General features: G+C 39.1%; 1 protein-coding gene across 2 annotated transcripts in view; it reads right to left on the bottom strand.

Moving 5' to 3' along the window:
- MIER3 (MIER family member 3) overlaps positions 1 to 15,357 on the bottom strand; it is a 53,216-nt gene extending 37,859 nt beyond the window's left edge. For both annotated transcript variants that reach the window (XM_040452782.1, XM_040452791.1), the window contains exons 1-3: positions 15,353 to 15,357; positions 15,320 to 15,321; positions 10,866 to 10,873 (exon numbers count right to left, since the gene is read on the bottom strand). In XM_040452782.1, the coding sequence (XP_040308716.1) occupies positions 10,866 to 10,873; position 15,320 (9 nt within the window). In that variant the 5' untranslated portion in view covers position 15,321; positions 15,353 to 15,357. The remainder of the gene's footprint in view (positions 1 to 10,865; positions 10,874 to 15,319; positions 15,322 to 15,352) is intronic.
- Between the last annotated feature and the right edge of the window lie 2,948 nt (positions 15,358 to 18,305).

Below are 18,305 nucleotides of genomic sequence, written 5' to 3'. Positions count from 1 at the left end.
CGCCGCACCCCGCGCTCGCTGCGGACGGGCCGCTGCACACCCGCGCTCGCCCGCCCTCCCCTTCTTGGTCGGAGTAAAGTTCCTGCCGAATTGTAGGCAAGTGGGGGACGGATGGAAACTCGGGCGTGGGACAGACCCACGTCCAGGCAGCCGAGGCCGAAGAGCTGGCCGGGGCAGCGGAGAATCGACAGACTGACCGACACTCTAGTCCGGTAGGACGTTGGGGGAGGCCGGCAGGAGACGTGGAGGGACAACTCGACAGACTTCCCTAAGTAAAAAGAAAGAAGGTGACCGATGGAGTAGACTGATGGACACGAGAAAACCCCGGGAAATGGGAGAAGTGACTGATGGACGGCAGGGTCAGTCTAGAATGAGAGGCGGCGACCGGGCACCTTGCGGTTTTCCCGAAGAGACCTGAGAAATGGGGGATACAGGTCAATATGCACTGGCTCGTGGAGTGGACGATGGAAGTGATCGTTTGCCAGACAGGCTTTGGAAGGTAGTGACAATAACAGAACAGGCAAAAGATCAAAAAGGCAAAGAATGATGAGTAGACTTGCACAATTCAGAGAAGACACTCAAAATATAAACTGTGCACGTACCCCAAAAAATTAGATCTTAAGAGGTTTTGAGTCACCAAATAGTCCAGGGCACACACTTGATAGAACAGTGGAAAAGCGAAAATAGTAGAATCAAGGCCCTGAGTCGGGTCTCAAAAATTCTACCTCCATCCCAGAAAGCCAAACATTTGCTTAAAATGAAAACTAGGTCAAAAAGAAAACTAGTGCTGTGGGCAAGTGGATGGATGGAGAAGGGAGGACAAGGCTTAACAGATACACATACTCCTGCACGTGCCCTCCTCTTCATTGGAAGAGGTAAATCTAACTCCTGGCAGATTCATATCCACCTGAACAACTTTAAGCAAAGTACACAGAAATATTCATTAACAGTTCATGGGTAGCCCACAGAGGTAAATCCTGCAAGCTTCAAGCCATCATGCCAAATTGCCTTGGCACACCATTGTCTTAAAGCAGGAAGCGAGAAATAACAATACATATGGAAAAGAAAGTTTAGAATGTGGAAGAGAAAATTTTGGCACATCCATGGGTAAGTCAGATATAAATACAATCAAAAGTATGGCAGGACACCCACAGAGAGACATGCACAGGAGAGTGATCTCAGACATAGAGCTCTTCTCCCAGTTGTTGCTAACACATGTAGTATTAAATGATAGAGTTGAGGTTTTTGCTAAGAAATTGAGAGCCTTTTTTGAATTCTAAAACTTGCCATACTTTTAGTCCAAACATGACAGGTTTGCTTTTATGCTGGGATCACCTTTGATTCTCCCCTCCACGAGAATACACGGACGATGAAGCTGAAGATATGATTATGGATAGGAGAGCAAAGGGTTACTTTTAACATTTTTGCCAAGGCATCTTAGAATTACAGTTACTCCCCTGGCAAAAGTTATTTATTTATGGAAATTTTAGGGAAAAATCACTTCAACCATTTCAAAACATCATAAAGACATGGAAAATTACACTTTCCCTGCTGTGAAAGATATCTTTCGACCTTTTGTCCAGTCAAAGCTGAACTTTGAAACCAGAGGCTTGGCACACGTTGTATGTGCTGTCCTCAATGAGGCGTTTAGAGTTTTCAAAGTAAAAAAAAAAAAAAAAAGTTGCTTGAAATTAAGTGCAGGTGATTAACTTCAGAAATGTTGCAGCAAGCACGCCCTGTGGACAGAGCCATTAAACAGTGCCCTGATCTGCTTGACCACAGCATGAGCCCCCATAGACTAGGTCAGGGATCTGAATCATGAAGTGTCTCCAACAACCTGCCTTGTACTTAACACTAGGAGAAACGTTTTCTTCATAGCAAAATTTGGCTAATCCAAACTACCTGTGGTCTTAGGTTCCATTTTGCCATGTCTGAGAAATACAGAGACTCATGTACTCGGATGAACTTAGTAGAGCGTCTGCAAATTCTTTTTTCATTAAACTGCAAAGATTACATATAGGCATTTATAATTTTGACTGCTTATATTCTCTCCATCAGAGTACACTGTTTATGTAGCCTTTGCCACATATTAAATAAGGATTCACAGAAAAATAGTGAAACTAAATAAATTTGCAGTATAAGGAAGCACAGCTACTTTCTCACCTTCCAATCACTAGAGAAAAAGTTTACTGCCCAGTCTTACATAACACATTCCTTTTATGATAAAGTGTGTAAAGTCTACTTATGTACATGGATCTTTCATTCTCTTTGACGACAAGACTTCCAGGAGTTGGTATAGATATAAAGTCCCCTGTTCCAGGGAATGGAATAAAAAATTATATTTTACTGTTGTTTTTATTATCCTGTCACTACACAACAGGTGGCATTATATAGAGAACAAGTCCTATGCTGGACACTAGGCAATACAGGATCACCATAAAAGTCCTTGTCTCTCAGGTATTTCAGTCCTTGTAACTGAATAATTCTTGTATGTGGTGGATGGGACCAAGAGCAAGAAGACTCAAAACTAAAATGATGATAACCCTCTAAAGAAAACCAAAATGTAATAGATGCTCTAGCCATCTTTAGAAATGAGATAAATCAAGAATACTTTATAAATGTGTGCTTTGAGATGTTTTACAATAAATACATAAAAAAAGAAAATGTAAATATAAAAAAAGACCAGTAAAACAAAATGCACTAGGAGGTCAACACCAGAGAAAGTTATAAAACAAGAATATTCAAGTAATGAGATGTAATACAATATGAAAGTTAAACCATAGATGTGGTTTGCAGCTTTCTGGAGACAAAGCAAATAAATAATGGCTATCAGTTGCTTGATTCTCATTGTCTTGGAGGAGAAATACACAAATTCTTCAATGGCAACAAAGCTTTTCAGGACACTTTAAAAGAAATGTCTTGCCTGCACTACACAGCAACATAGTAATGTAGAGGGAAATACCCTTTACCACCTCTTCAAATTCACTAGCTTGTTTTACAACACTGTTTCTTTTAGTGACCATCCATGAAAGTTGAGGGTACATTATGGGTATATGACCTACCAAAAGCAGTTTTAATGGGAAGACAGCAATGCAATGCAAATATTTAGCTTTCTACAGATTCCATCTAACCCAAGGGAAAATAATAGGCTATCCAATGTTAAAGTCTATGGTAGTCAGGCAGGTATGATGAATAGGTGAAGTAGGCTAATATGAAGACAAAAGTGGGGGCCATAGCAAACCAAGAGATAATAACCCTGCCTAAGAGGGGCAGCCACTAACTTAGTCTCAGACTGGCCTTTGCATTGTAAGAATGTAGGCCCAGTGCTTCCAGACGTTTGAATTTTCCAAAAACAGCTAGAAAGTTGGATTTTTATGTGAAATCTGTTTTTTTAAACTTGCCAACTAATTAAATTTTTAAACACAGTGTAGGCCATATATATCACATTAAGTAAATCATGGTGTGAACTTCCAGTTTGCAGACCCTAAAGTAGAACATCCAATTAGTATTAGTTCTCAATATGGCTTGAGATAAGACTGTAATGCCACCAATTCAGCTCTCCATCGGATTGAACTACTTGCATTTTTTGTAAATATATCCACTTCTCCTGAGAGATACTCAAATATTTTTTGTTGGAATGAATGACTAGTCTCTGAGAAGACTAATTCATTATAAGTTTTGCCTAAACAAACACTGTTAACGGAAGGGGGATGGTCTTCAGAAAAAAAGAAAAGAACATTCACAGAGATGAAAAACAGCGAATCCTCAGTTCATTACAAAGAAGAAGAAAATCTGGTCCACAGACATGAGAATCTATCTATCTGACCCATGAGTTACGGCCATCCTTCAAATATGATAGATTTGGGGCACCCAGGTGGCTCAGTTGGTTAAGTGCCTGACTTTGGCTCAGGTCATGATCTCACGGTTGGCAGGTTCAAGCCCCACATCAGGCTCTCTGCTGTCAGTGCAGAGCCTGCTTCAGGTTCTCTGTCTCCCTCTCTCTCTCTCTGCCCATCCCCACACTCTCTCAAAAATAAACATTAAAAAAAATTAAAGAAAATATGATAGATGCATCAGGCTAACACACCTTTGTAAGGTGACACAATTAGATCTTCAAACTCAGTAACTTTAAATTTACGGGATCTTCTCAAAAGAATTGTGAATACCTATACCCCTTTCCACATATCCAAGCTGACATCTAATTTTTCCATTATAAGTTTAAAGAGTTGCAAAGGATATACTTCCCAAAATATTGTAATGGTGGCCCTTTAAAAAGAAAGCCTTCATTTAACACTTTAAAATGGATGCAATGGAATCTAAATACCACAGCAATTTGATATGTCCATCATTCTTTTTTTATAAATAAAGAATATGTTTCTTCTTTAACAGTAGGAAATTTTATGATTTCTTTTTCTCTCTGATCTCAAATTCCCATTCTATTTCATCCAAAGAACTTTATCCCAGTGTAATATGTTTAAGCCCAAAAGTCTTTTGGTGATGCCCTACTATCTTTTTCTGCAACAAAAAGATCTCTATAAATTGACACTCAAAATTAATAATTTCCCTCTAGATTACATTATCTGTCCAATTATTATTAATTCTCGATCAAAACAATATACATGTATTACAAATTTTGATTAAAGCTTATTGAACAAAAATCAAAATTGAACTAGATATCAATCTCTTAATAAGATGGATGGGACTTGAAAAAATTAGGTCCTGTACCTGTGGATAAATTTTATATAACACTAGAATGAGAATGAGTTTAGCATCAGTTCCATTCTTATTCTTTATGTGTATGGAAGTAAACTCTGAGAAACCATATTCACACAACAGGGTTTTGTTGCTAAACCATCACTGAATTCTTTGAACTCCTTAGTAATATATCATGTAGTGATCTTCCTTCAAACGTTATTGTTTATAATCTTACACTGTTATTTTGATCATCTTCACTTGTGTTGAAAGCAAATAATTAAAAGCTACCTGACTTAACAAAAGGATTTGTTACCCAGTCCTCACGATCCTTCACTATAATTCACATCAATCTTGATGAATACCAAAAAAAGAATGCCAAAACTTATCACATGAACGATTGTACTGGTTATTTTTTTCTCTTAGAGGCACACATTTAAGCCAACACCCTCAGAAAAGGGAGGGCAAATGGACATATTCTTAATTTTAATACTTTCTTGTCAATATAGTATTTTTAAATAAAACCTTTTCCTTTTATTTTATTTATATTGGTCACATTTTTAAAGTTTATTTATTTTGAGAGAGAGAGCATGTGCGCTCCTGAGCAGAGGAGGGGCAGTAAAGAGGGAGAGGGAGAATCTCAAGCAGGCTCTGTGCCCCCATGAACCATGAGACCATGACCTGAGCCAAAATCAAGAATCGGACGCTTACATCTTATCACACATTTTAAATACATTTTTGTCAAAACCATGGAGCTTCATATTCAGCCCTTTCAGATTGTGGAAAATATTTGCCATACAACTCAACCAGCAAAAACTGTCCCCTTTGTCAAACCACACTGCCAGGTCAGATTTGCTTTCTTTCAAAGAAAATCTGACTTCACTTTCTAATTTCACTGCCAATCCTAATGAGCATGTTAAATCTTATTTTGAAGCATATTAAAAATCATTGAGAAGTAAATTACACACCATGTGCTATAAAATAGATTACTAAAAGGCAATTCAAAATTAAAATGAGGTAAGATTTAATAGAATGTATTCATTTTATCATGTTATAAAAACAAGAGTAATCAATACACAGTTCCTGATTACTTAGTTTGTTTTCATTCAATGTAATGTGTAGCTAAAATTGATAAGTTATTTATTTTGCAAAGGATGTGGTAAAAGGCACAGTAATCCTTTGGCAAATGTGCATGTGTGTGTACTGAACTTTGGTATTTGCTTTGGAAATAAAGAATTATGAGTAAAAAATCAGAAATACTCCACTAATTTCATTTGTGTTCAAACTTTTCTTATATATTTGATGATATACAAAGGTATGTGCTGCTAAAAATAATCAGTCCAGGAGTTAGCCTTTTTATTTATTTATTTATTTAAAAAAAATTTTTTTTTTCAACGTTTATTTATTTTTGGGACAGAGAGAGACAGAGCATGAACGGGGGAGGGGCAGAGAGAGAGGGAGACACAGAATCGGAAAACAGGCTCCAGGCTCTGAGCCATCAGCCCAGAGCCCGACGCGGGGCTCGAACTCCCGGACCGCGAGATCGTGACCTGGCTGAAGTCGGACGCTTAACCGACTGCGCCACCCAGGCGCCCCTCTTTTTATTTTTAATAGAAAGTGGGAAAATCTTAGATGAAATTATATAAGGATTTTTATCTGTGACTTTTATCTAGTGTTCCTAGAAATGTAGAAATCTGAAAAAATTTGTTTCCTCTTGGAGTCATGTTTATTGAGACTAATTGAAAATACTTGCTTAAATAGTGTTTACTATTTCCTATCAATGCTTGCTTCTGTACTTTGTTCTTTCTAGAACTCTCCTTCAAAAGCATTCTATTTTTTTGACAGTGGTCAGAAAAGAAAGTCTTTAAATGAAAATTATTCTGCCTCTCACTACTCCACAACATACTGTCTCTGTTATCAGAAAATCCCAACAAGGACCAAAATACTCCATTCTTCACACCATATTTAACTTAAAAAATATATAAGACAGGAAGATTTAACATGCATTAAATAATTTCTACAAGCTTATTATATATCCTTCATTTTAATGTGCATTTCTAAAACTATACGGTGAAGATACCTTCTTATATCTTGGTCACTCTAATTGTAAAAAAAAAAATCACTTCTCTAAGACTGACCAAAACAGGCTGAACAAAACAACTGTTCAAGTACTGACAAGTGCTTCATAATTCTGTTGTGCTGTATTAGAATAGAAGCTAGAAAGAGTATTAAAAAAGCTTAACTGACAATTTCAGAATTTTAGCACTAAGTAACGGGCAACCCGTTTGGAGAACTGGGTTTGTGATGGAATGCACAGGGCATGGAAAAACAGGGACTTCTGCTGATGCAGGATCATTAGCAGGGTATTAACAGAACTAGACTTATTTAATAGACTTATAAATTATCTTGAAGAAAGAATGAAAAATTCAAGGAATGCCAGTGACTTTGCTCTCCATCCCCCTGATGAAAATATTCTGGTTTTATCTTGAGATGAAAAGACTTGAATTTTCCATACTCTTGGTTGGCTTCTCACAGTGTAAGCATCTTGCTGCACTGACTGTAATTCTGGTGTTTAAAGATACTTTTTTTTTTTTTTTTTTTTGGTACAGCATGGCCTGTAAATACAAAACTCCTTCATTGTCTGGTGTTAAACTAAAGAGATGCCAAGTTAATACAGAAGGAAAATTCACTTCACTGGATTTTTTTGAGAGGCTGTATGTCCACCTTCAATGTGGAAGTTTCCTAACTTTTTTTTTTTTTATTTCAATTTCTTTTCAAATTATTATTATGGGGCACCTGGCTGGCTTACTTGGTGGAACATGCAACTCTTGATCTCAGGGTTGTGAGTTGGAGCCCCATGTTTGGTATAGAAATTACTTTACAAAAATAAAATCTGGGGGTCCTCAAGTGGCTCAGTCAGTTTAGTCTCCAGCTCTTAATTTCGGCTCAGGTTATGTTCTCACACTTTGTGAGATCTAGCCCCATGCCAGAGCCTGCTTGGGATTCTCTCTCTCTCTGTATCTCTTTGCTCCTCCTCTGCTCCTGGTCCCTATATAAATAAATAAATAAATAAATAAATAAATAAATAAATAAACAAACAAACAAACAAACAAACTTAAAAATAAAATAAAATCTTTAAAAGGTAAAATAGGGGCGCCTGGGTGGCGCAGTCGGTTAAGCGTCCGACTTCAGCCGGGTCACGATCTCGCGGTCCGTGAGTTCGAGCCCCGTGTCAGGCTCTGGGCTGATGGCTCAGAGCCTGGAGCCTGTTTCCGATTCTGTGTCTCCCTCTCTCTCTGCCCCTCCCCCGTTCATGCTCTGTCTCTCTCTGTCCCAAAAATAAATAAACGTTGAAAAAAAAAATCTTAAAAAAAAAAATAATAAAAAAAATAAAAGGTAAAATAATTATTATGAAATGTTTTAGGAATATCAAAAAGTATGCCATTTAAATAGCTTTTTATCTTCCTTTCTCTTCATTTAGCTTGCACAAACTAAATGTAAATACAGTGTTGATTCCACATGATAAGCATTTATTGAGTACCTATTCAGTGTGTATCAACCACCTTGGAGGTTGGTATTGTCTCTGTATTATAGATAAAGAAACTAATAGAGAAATTGAAACTTACCCAGCTTGTGAATGACAGTTAAATTTGGGCCCAAATCTGCCTAAGCTGTTTTCTTCATATCAAAATATTAATGAGTAAACCAAGAACTATTAAAAAACAAAAAGCATTTAGGTGAAACCTTGGTAATTAAGAGACTGAGCAAACTCTGTTGAAGGAAAAAACATGCTTAAACTAAGGGACCAGCTTTAGAAATAACCTATGAAACTGGATAATAGAAAAAAATATGTATCATATCAACTTACTGTAATGCTCATACAATTAGGTAAAATAATCTGAGTTATATTGTACTTAAAAGATAATAAGCTGAGAGAACACAGACTGTGTCCATTTGAGTCCCTCTTTGCATACACTTGGCCTAGCACACACACTCAGTAAATATAAGTTGGATGAATGAGTAAATCAGGATCCAGTTCGACTACAGCCACTTCCAAATAACCCAAGGTATACAGTAATGACGATAACAGGCAATGTGTCCTAGTGTATCACTGGAAGGGTATTTTAGAGGCAGCAGTCATTCACTTATTAATTCATTTACAAATCACTTCCATCCCTGGCCTTTGGTTGGATAGGGCCTCCCCATGCAATAAGTGTACCAGGAAGACAAGTCAGGGACAGGAGCTGTCTGACTTCACTGTGCAGTCAGGCAGCCCTATTGTTCACTTGTTCTGACTTGTTGCAGTCCAGCTCCCTCCCCCACCTCAGATAACTAACTCCCCTTGATGTCACACACAGAGTAATGTTCCTAAAGGCCCCCTTTTTTGTATGACTCACTGGAACATGTTCCCTTGGCTTTCACCCACTGTGTTCCCTCTGGGACCTCCACTCACCCATAACTGCAGGTTTTTCCTGGTCCACACAAGCAACGTCAGCGCTCTACCTGGCCCTCTATCTCAGAGAGGAAGGGACATAATGAGCTCCCTGTGCTAGGCTCTCTAAGTGGATTCACCACAAAACTATAATCATTCACCAACTTGTATTTCAGCTTTTGAAATACTTACATGCCAACACTTAATTTTACACACAAATGAATACCCCCCATCACTGAGTGGATTTCTATCCAAAATTACCATGTCAAAGTTGTGCAAGAACAAGCCTATTTGGGGGAGGACTTTTCGACATAGAACTTTCTATCAGAAGCATTTATGTGCTGTATTAGTCTGCTGGGCCACCATAATAAAGTACCACAGACTGGGTGAGTTCAACAGCAGAAATTTATTTTCTCACAGTTCTGGAGAGTGGAAGTCCAAGACCAAGGTGTCAGAAGGACTGGTTTCTCCTGAAGCCTTTTTCCTTGGCTTTTAGATTCTCCTCACATGGCCTTCCTTCTGTGTGCACATATCCCTGGTGTCAGTGTATCCAAATGTCCTCTTATGAGGACATCAATCAGACTGGATTCAGGCCTATCCTAATGGCCTCATTTTAACTTAATCACACCTGTAAAGGCCCTATCTTCAAGTATAGTCACATTGTGAGGTACTACAGAATTCAACATAGAAACTTGAGGGGACACAATTCAATCCATAACAGGTGTCCCCTCAGATTCTTTCAACCCAATCTGCCTCTCACACTTGTAGCTTCTGCCCTGGATGATCAACTCCACGCAAGGAACTGCATTCTGGTGTCTGGAGTCTTCTTGCCACTTCTGCACTTGGACAACACACCAGCTGCAGAGCACAGAATCTGGCTTTTTGAGTAACTGCTGGAGGGGCTAGATGGTGTAAGGCAGAAACATGGAAGTTTTGATTCTATATCAAACTTTCATGAACGGGGACATGGGAGACAAATTTTGATGAATGGGGACATGAGAGACTGAAGGGTATCTGGCAGTTAAATTTCCTCTCCTCCTTCCCTTGGATGGATGACTCTGGGGGGCTGGTTCCTCCTGCAACCTGTCCTGAGATGTCCAGTGTGACGGAGAAGATGCATCTGCTGAGTGACCTGCTGGGCCTCCTGTGGCTTTGTCACAGAGCAGTGAGCAACATGATTATGCACCACTTTGCAGTGCTTTCCATTCTTCCCTGTTTAATTTCCCTTTTTCCATCCTCTTGCTGCCATGGTTTTCCATCTCCCAAATACTCACAAGTACATCATCACTTAATCCTTGCCTCAGGTTCTGTTTTCTAGGAAACCTGAGCTAGAACACTGGCATACTTGACAAAGAGAAAATGAGACTGAAAAAAAAAAAATCCTGTTAATTAGAGACAAACACTGACAAGGAATCTTGGGGATGATTCTGAGTAGAGTATCATTTAATCAATAATGTGGCCCTACACTATACATGTTGAGCTCAGAGGACTCATCATCACTCTTAATGAAATAGAAGATTAGGAAGTATATCAGCCAGTTCCAAATAGAAAATGAGAAAAATCATTCTAAGATTTAAAACAGAAGAAATTCAGGGCGCCTGAGAGTAGCTCAGTCAGTTAAGCATCTGACTTTGGCTCAGGTCATGATCTCACGTGGGTTTGAGCCCCGCATCGGGCTCTGTGCTGACAGCTGGGAGCCTGGAGCCTGCTTCAGATTCTATGTCTCCCTCTCTGTCTGTACCTCCCCCACTTGCATTTTGTCTCTCTGTCTCTCTCTCTTAAAAATAAATAAACATTAAAAATTTTTTAAATAAATAAAACAGAAGAAATTCAAATAAATAAACAGAGGAAATTAATCCATGAATGGGTTACACAAGTCTAAGATTCAAAACAGAGTACTGTGAAGTTATTCAGAGATTTGCAGAAAGTGCCACCACTCTTAAGCTGGAGGGACAAAAAGCATAATCAATGTTACCACAGCCCGGGGGCCAGTCAGTAGGGGAAGCCAGAACTATGGTATACTTGCCTAGCTAGAGCTGTACTGGAGATGTAACCAGAGACAGAGAAAGAGGGACAAATATCCTGGCTTCTCTCCTTCTCTCTGTGATTTATTACCAGTGCCTTCCATTACCTGAACCCAAGAAGAAGCCAGCTAACCCAGGAGCCTGGGAAATGGAGCTTGTAGGAATTGTTGCCCCTGTCATATGGAGGAGTTCAAGAGAATTAATGACATAGGCTAAGGACTGACCCAGAAAACAAGATTGGTCAACTTGGAGAAATTGTTAGAAGGTCAGTAACTTTAGGGGTGCCTCGCTGAACATGGAAGAACATGCTACTTTTGATCTCATGGTTATGGGTTTGAGCCCCACGTTGGATGTAAAGATTACTTAAATAAATTTAAAAACTTTGAAAAAAAAAACAAACGAAAAAATAAGGTCAATAACTTTATGGACCAGGGAAGTGTATCTTGGGAGGAAAAATATAACACAGATACAACAGTGAACGTTGGAATAAAACAGACCTGAATTTAAATGTTACTGGCATGTGAACTTGGATAAGTCATTTAATGTATCTGTACCTCAGTTTCTTTTTTTTAGTCTGTGTTGTACCCCTCTTAGAGTGTGTAACTCTTTAGAAGCGTTCCACAGAGGGATAAGGAAGTTGGAATTATATCCACCAATTCCCATCCCCATTTGCATCTAATTCTTGGCATTAACTCTCAGGCACTTTCGTCCTGACCTTCGGGAAGGCCCAGCCTGCTGTCTCAGCCAGGTAACTCTCATAGGCAGAGAAACACAGGAACTAGGTGTATAAGGTGCTGTCTGAAGGTGACTCCAGGTGGACTGAAAAATATGGATCAAGCGTTGGCAGTATCTACTGCTGACGGATAGCTAAAAAAGCTCTGAAAATCATAATGGACCAGAATCCAGCCTTAAATGAGCACAGTTGCACTTTGACGTTTTCCTATACCAGTGCTTTTTACACTTTTCTGACCAATACCCACACTTGGAAAGGTATTTTGACATTGTGACTCAGTACACGTATGTAGGTATATATACATGTATATAACTGAAACAAAAGATTCATACAATTATACTCATTCTAAATAGCACATACTCTGATTTTTTTTCCATTTCATTATTTTTCTTTAACAAGGTTGCAAGTCTTGAATTGATTTCATGACCCTCTAAAGACCCTCGGTTCATATCCTAGCCACACAAAGTGTGGAATGCTGCCATGACAAGGAACTGGAGCCAGAATGCAAATAAACTCTGTCACTATACACTAAAGTCATTAAACACTAAATTCAGCTGACATTTCTTTCATAGCAAGACGTTCTCAGTGAAGGAAGCAGTATGTTGATTGATATTTTATTAAAGCAAAAAAAAAAAAAGTTTTCTAATACGCTTCTCTATTGTTAAAAGATCCTAGCCCTCTAAAATCTTGTTCAGTTATTTCTTGGCATCTCTAAGGAACACCTCTGATGCTGCCATCAAACTACATTTGCAAAAGATTCCCACCCTCTCCTTAGTGCTGATGGCTAGAAGCAAGGGTGAAGACCACTGCCCACTCCTACTTACCCTTGCAAGAAGGACCACATGGCCCATACCCCTGGGCTCCCTGCTGCTGTCACCATCTAGCCTAGTGGGAAACGAGACTCAAGTTCCACTTCTGTGGACTTAGAAGGAAAATTGGGTCCCTACTATGACTATAGTTTCCATACTTCAGGTTTCAGATGATGTCTGTGAAGCTATCCTCCTTCAGGACAGCAGTCCTCAAACTGGAGTACCCTAAGGCAGTGGTCCTTAACCAGGTGTATTTTGCTCCCCAGGGGGACATGTGCCAATGTGTGAAGATATTTTTGGTTGTTACAATGCGAGGAAGGGGGTTGCTACTAGGATTTGGTATGTAGAGGTTAAAGATATTGTTAAATATCCTACAATGCACAGGACAGCTCCCCTCATGACAAAGAGTTAAAGGACCCAAAATGTCAATAGTGCTTAGATGCAGAAACTGTGCCCTAACAGTGCACATATGCTTCCATGCAGTGAGCAGGCACCGATTGTTTTAAGCTGACTGGTTACAGATCTTTAGTTTCCATTTGTACTCTTTCCTGACTTTGGGCTGCTACAGCCTGCCAATTCTCCTTTCCAGCCTTCCTTTCCTGATGACGCTTCTCCCAAATCCCATATAAACCTGCCCAAGTTGAGGGGCGCCTGGGTGGCGCAGTCGGTTGAGCGTCTGACTTCAGCCAGGTCACGATCTCGCGGTCTGTGAGTTCGAGCCCCGCGTCAGGCTCTGGGCTGATGGCTCGGAGCCTGTTTCCGATTCTGTGTCTCCCTCTCTCTCTGCCCCTCCCCCGTTCATGCTCTGTCTCTCTCTGTCCCAAAAATAAATAAAAACGTTGAAAAAAAAATTAAAAAAAAAAAAACCTGCCCAAGTTGAAAAACCTAGAGAGCACCTAAAAAAAAGGACATGAGATTGTGTGCTCTCTCCTGTGAGGAGCATCTGTGAGGCAGTTCCGTGAGGGCAAAGCAGAAGAGCTTCATAAAATTAATAAAGCATCAGTGCCTTGGTTCAAGCAGGTAACAAACTGTCTGGAAAGCCCCTGAGCTTTATGCACCCATTTATATGTTTTAGAATTGGAATCCAAAAGTAAGATAAATCCATCACAGGGAGACCTAGGAACACATATATATGAGTTGATAAATGAAGTCAGACTCCTTCTGACTGAAAATTCAATCTGGCTAATTGGTTTAAGAATGAAGACTGGCTTTGCCATTTAGATTAGATAGCAGACATTTCCATAAACGAAATAGGTTCAATCTGCAGGCCAAGGTACACTATATAATATGCCAGGAGTGACATCCTTTGAAATTCTTTAGATTTAAAATAGAAAAATCTTCATGTGAATTGAAAAATGTGAGACGATGGTGATAGAAGTCAGAAGAGTGGTTACCTACAGGAGGGAGAGGGCAGGTATCAACAAGAAGGGGACATGAGGGAACCTGCTAGTGCTGGAAATGTTCTACATCTTCATCTTGATGGTGATAACATGAGTGTACAAATATGGAAAAGTTCACTGAGCCTGTACATTTAAGATTTAGGTACCTTAGAAAATTTATATTCAAAATTTTTTTTATTTTTATTTTGAAAGAGACAGAGAGAAGTGAGTGGAGGAGGGGCAGGGAGAGGGGAAGAAAGAATCCCAAGCAGACTCTGTGCTGTCAGTGCACAACCTGATGTAGGGCTTGATCTCATGAACCATGATATCATAACCTGAACTGAAATCAAGAGTCAGATGCTTAACCAACAGAGCCACCCAGGTGCCCCAGAAAAGTTATACTTGAATAAAAACAACAACAAAAGTAAAGGAGGTTTTAAAAATCTTATGTGAGACTATTCAAGCAAAAAAGTTTGAAGACCACTGCTTTAGGAGATTGGGAGGAGGAAGTTTTCCTGCAGTTGCAGTCCAAAATATGTCTCTCCTGTCCTATATCCTCAGAACCTCTCCTTCTTAACATGTCTTCTTTTCCTCCCAAACTCTTCCACCAAGCCTCCAGGAGTCCTACTCTGTGATCTACACACCCCTGATATCCTGAACCACTTCCCTGAGCATTTCTCCCCACCACCTGCCTTAACTGAAATTTGCTCTTCTCCTGATCCCCCACTGCCCCCACCCACCCAGGACATCACCCTTTCAGACCATACAAACTTCAGGGTCAGGAGGTGAGGTCCATGTCCTTGTTCCTCTGGTAGGAAGCCAGGATGCTCCACCCTCTGAGAATCCTAATATTCACTCATACTATCTTCATTCCTGGTCACTGTCATTTACTGATTACATGGCCACTGTCCTTCACCAACGTAGGATCTGGTGTATACACTGCCTTCTCCCCCCTAACCCCTGCTATTCTCTTGGTTGCATTTATACTTGAAGAACAAAGATTTTAATTTTAATGAAGTCCAATGTATTAATTTTTTTCTCTTATGGTTGGTGCTTTTTGTAGCCTGTATAATTTTTGTCTTCTCAAAGTTTTCCAAGATTTTCTCTGATATTGTTTTTCAAAGTATGTTATAGTTTTAACTTTAACATTCAGGCCTATGACCCATTTTGAGTTAATTTTTATATATGGTGTGAGTTAAGAGTCAAGGTTATTTTTTTTTTTCAATATAGATACACAGTTGTCCCAACACTACTTGTTGAAAAATTTTCCCCATTGAAATAACTTGGCACCTTTCTCAAAAATCAACTGAATATAGATATAGATATAGATATAGATATAGATATAGATATATAAATATTTTTGATGGTTCATATATATATCAAAATTTTTTTCAATTCATATATATACATTTTTTTTTAATTTTTTTTTCCAACGTTTATTTATTTTTGGGACAGAGAGAGACAGAGCATGAATGGGCGAGGGGCAGAGAGAGAGGGAGACACAGAATCGGAAACAGGCTCCAGGCTCTGAGCCATCAGCCCAGAGCCCGACGCGGGGCTCGAACTCACGGACCGCGAGATCGTGACCTGGCTGAAGTCGGACGCTCAACCGACTGCGCCACCCAGGCGCCCCTCAATTCATATATATTTATGAAAAATTGTATGTGTATAATGCCTATTAATAGGGTCCATATATTTTTTCATGATTCTTGATGACTTATAATAATAAGATTCATAATAAATCTTGAAATTGGATAAGACAATTCTTGATAATTTATAATAATAAAATTTGTAATAAACCTTGAAATCAGGTAGTGAAAGGCTTCATCTTTGTTCTTTTTTTAAATTATTTTGGCTATTCACTATCCTTATTTCCATATGAATTTCAGAATCAGTTCATCAATTTCTACAAAATTCCTGCTAGTATTTTGCTTGAGATTGTATTGAACCTATAGATCAATTTGGAGAGAATTGCTATCTGAACAACAGCAACTCTTCCAATTTATGAACACAACATATCTCTCCATTAACTTAAGTCTCATTTAGTTTCTCCCAGCAAAGTTTTATGGTTTTCAATGTATAGATCTTGTACATCTTTTACTAAACTCAACCCCAAATATTTTATGTATTTTTGATACTATTTTAAATGGCATTTAAAATTTTCATTTTACCATTGTTTGTTGCTAGTATATAGATATTCAATTAAATTTTGTATATTAATTTTGTATCATACAACTTTGGAAATTTTATTTATATGTTAGTGGCTTCTTGTAGACTCCTTAAAATTTTCTATTTTCACAAATATGTCATCTGTGAATAAAGACAGTTTTACTTCTATCTTTCTGATCCATATATCTTATTATTTTTCTTGCTCTGTTGTGACTGCTAGGACCTCCAGGATAATGTTGAATTAAAATGTTGAAAGTATTGGGGCGCCTGGGTGGTGCAGTCAGTTAAGCGTCCGACTTCAGCTAGGTCACAATCTCGCGGTCTGTGAGTTCGAGTCCCACGTCAGGCTCTGGGCTGATGGCTCGGAGCCTGGAGCCTGTTTCCGATTCTGTGTCTCCCTCTCTCTCTACCCCTCCCCCGTTCATGCTCTGTCTCTCTCTGTCTCAAAAATTAAAAAAAAACAAAAAAACAAACAAACAAAAAAAACGTAAAATAAAAAAAAAAATGTTGAAAGTATTTATTCTTCCTTGTTCCTGATATTCCTGGGGGAAAGCATCTCATCTTTTACCTTTGTGGTGGTTTTGAAATATAGTCACTGTTTCTCTTATACTCCTCCCCTCAGAGAGTGGAGTCTTCCCCCCCCTTGAATGTGAGCAGTAATCACTTGCTTCTAATGAATAGATTCTGGTGGAAAGGCTGTATGTGACTTCATAAATGGTCATAAATGGTATTGTAGCTTCCTTCTTGCTTTCTCTTTTTCTTGGATCACTACTCTGGGGGAAGCCATTTGTCAAGCCATGAGAAGACTTATGAAGAGATGCATATGGTGAGGATCTAAGGCCTCCTTCAAGTAGTAAAGACCTGAAGGCTTATCCCAACAGCTTTGTGAATGAGCTATCTTGGAAGCAAATCCTTCAGCCCTAATCAAGGTTTCAGATGACCATAATCCTAGCTGATATCTTGAATGCAACCTCATGAGAGAATCTCAGTTAGAACTACTCTACCAAGTTGCGCTCAAATCCCTAACCCTAAGAAATAGTGAGATGTTAAGTGTTTATTGCTAAGTTTTGGGGTAATTTTTTACACAGTAATAGATAACTAATATAGCCATTAAGTATGATGTTTCCTGTAAATGCCCTTTATCATATTAAGGATATTTCCTTTCTATTACTAGTTTGCTGAGAATATTTATTACAAATGGGTGACAAATTTTGTCAAGTAACTTTTTTGCATATATTGAGATGATCACATTCTTTTTCACCTTTATTCTGGTGATTGGTGATTTTCAATGTTTATCCAATCCTTCATTCCTAGGATAAACTTTAATTTGTCATTTTGGTACATCCATACACTAGAAATAACATCAAGCAGTAAAAAGGTATGAAAACAGATACAAGTAACAACATGGATGAATCTCAAAACCACTCTGGTTCCAGTTATATTAAATTCACAAAATACAAAATTAATCTAGGAAAAGAAGGTAAATTTGTGTTTGCCTGGGACTGGAAAGTGTGTGGGGACTGACAGTAAAGGAACAGGAGGAAAGGTGATAGAGATGCTCTATATCTTGATCATAGTAGTGGTTACACAAATGTATAACTCACTAATCAGTACCCTTAAAATGGGTGCACTTAGGGGCACCTGGGTGACTCAGTCAGCTAAGCATCTGACTCTCGGTTTCAGCTCAGGTCATGATCTCATGGTTCACTTCATAGGAATGAGCCCTCTGAGCTGGAAGTGCAGAGCCTGCTTGGGATTCTCTCTCTCTCTCTCTCTCTCTCTCTCTCTCTCCCTCTCTGCCCCTCCCTGCTTGTGATCTCTCTCCCCCAAAATAAAATTTTTTTTAAATAGGTGGTGCACTTAAATGTTAAGTGAATTATACCTCAAGAAAGTTGACGTTTAAAAGTTTATACTTATGGGGCGCCTGGGTGGCGCAGTCGGTTAAGCGTCCGACTTCAGCCAGGTCACGATCTCGCACTCCGTGAGTTCGAGCCCCGCGTCAGGCTCTGGGCTGATGGCTCGGAGCCTGGAGCCTGTTTCCGATTCTGTGTCTCCCTCTCTCTCTGC

Source organism: Herpailurus yagouaroundi, unplaced genomic scaffold (genome assembly GCF_014898765.1).
Source record: "Herpailurus yagouaroundi ecotype Mexico unplaced genomic scaffold, PumYag 29, whole genome shotgun sequence".
Lineage (NCBI taxonomy): Eukaryota > Metazoa > Chordata > Mammalia > Carnivora > Felidae > Herpailurus > Herpailurus yagouaroundi.
The sequence above is the reverse complement of the archived record's forward strand: the minus strand, read 5'-3'. Positions and strand labels throughout refer to the sequence as shown.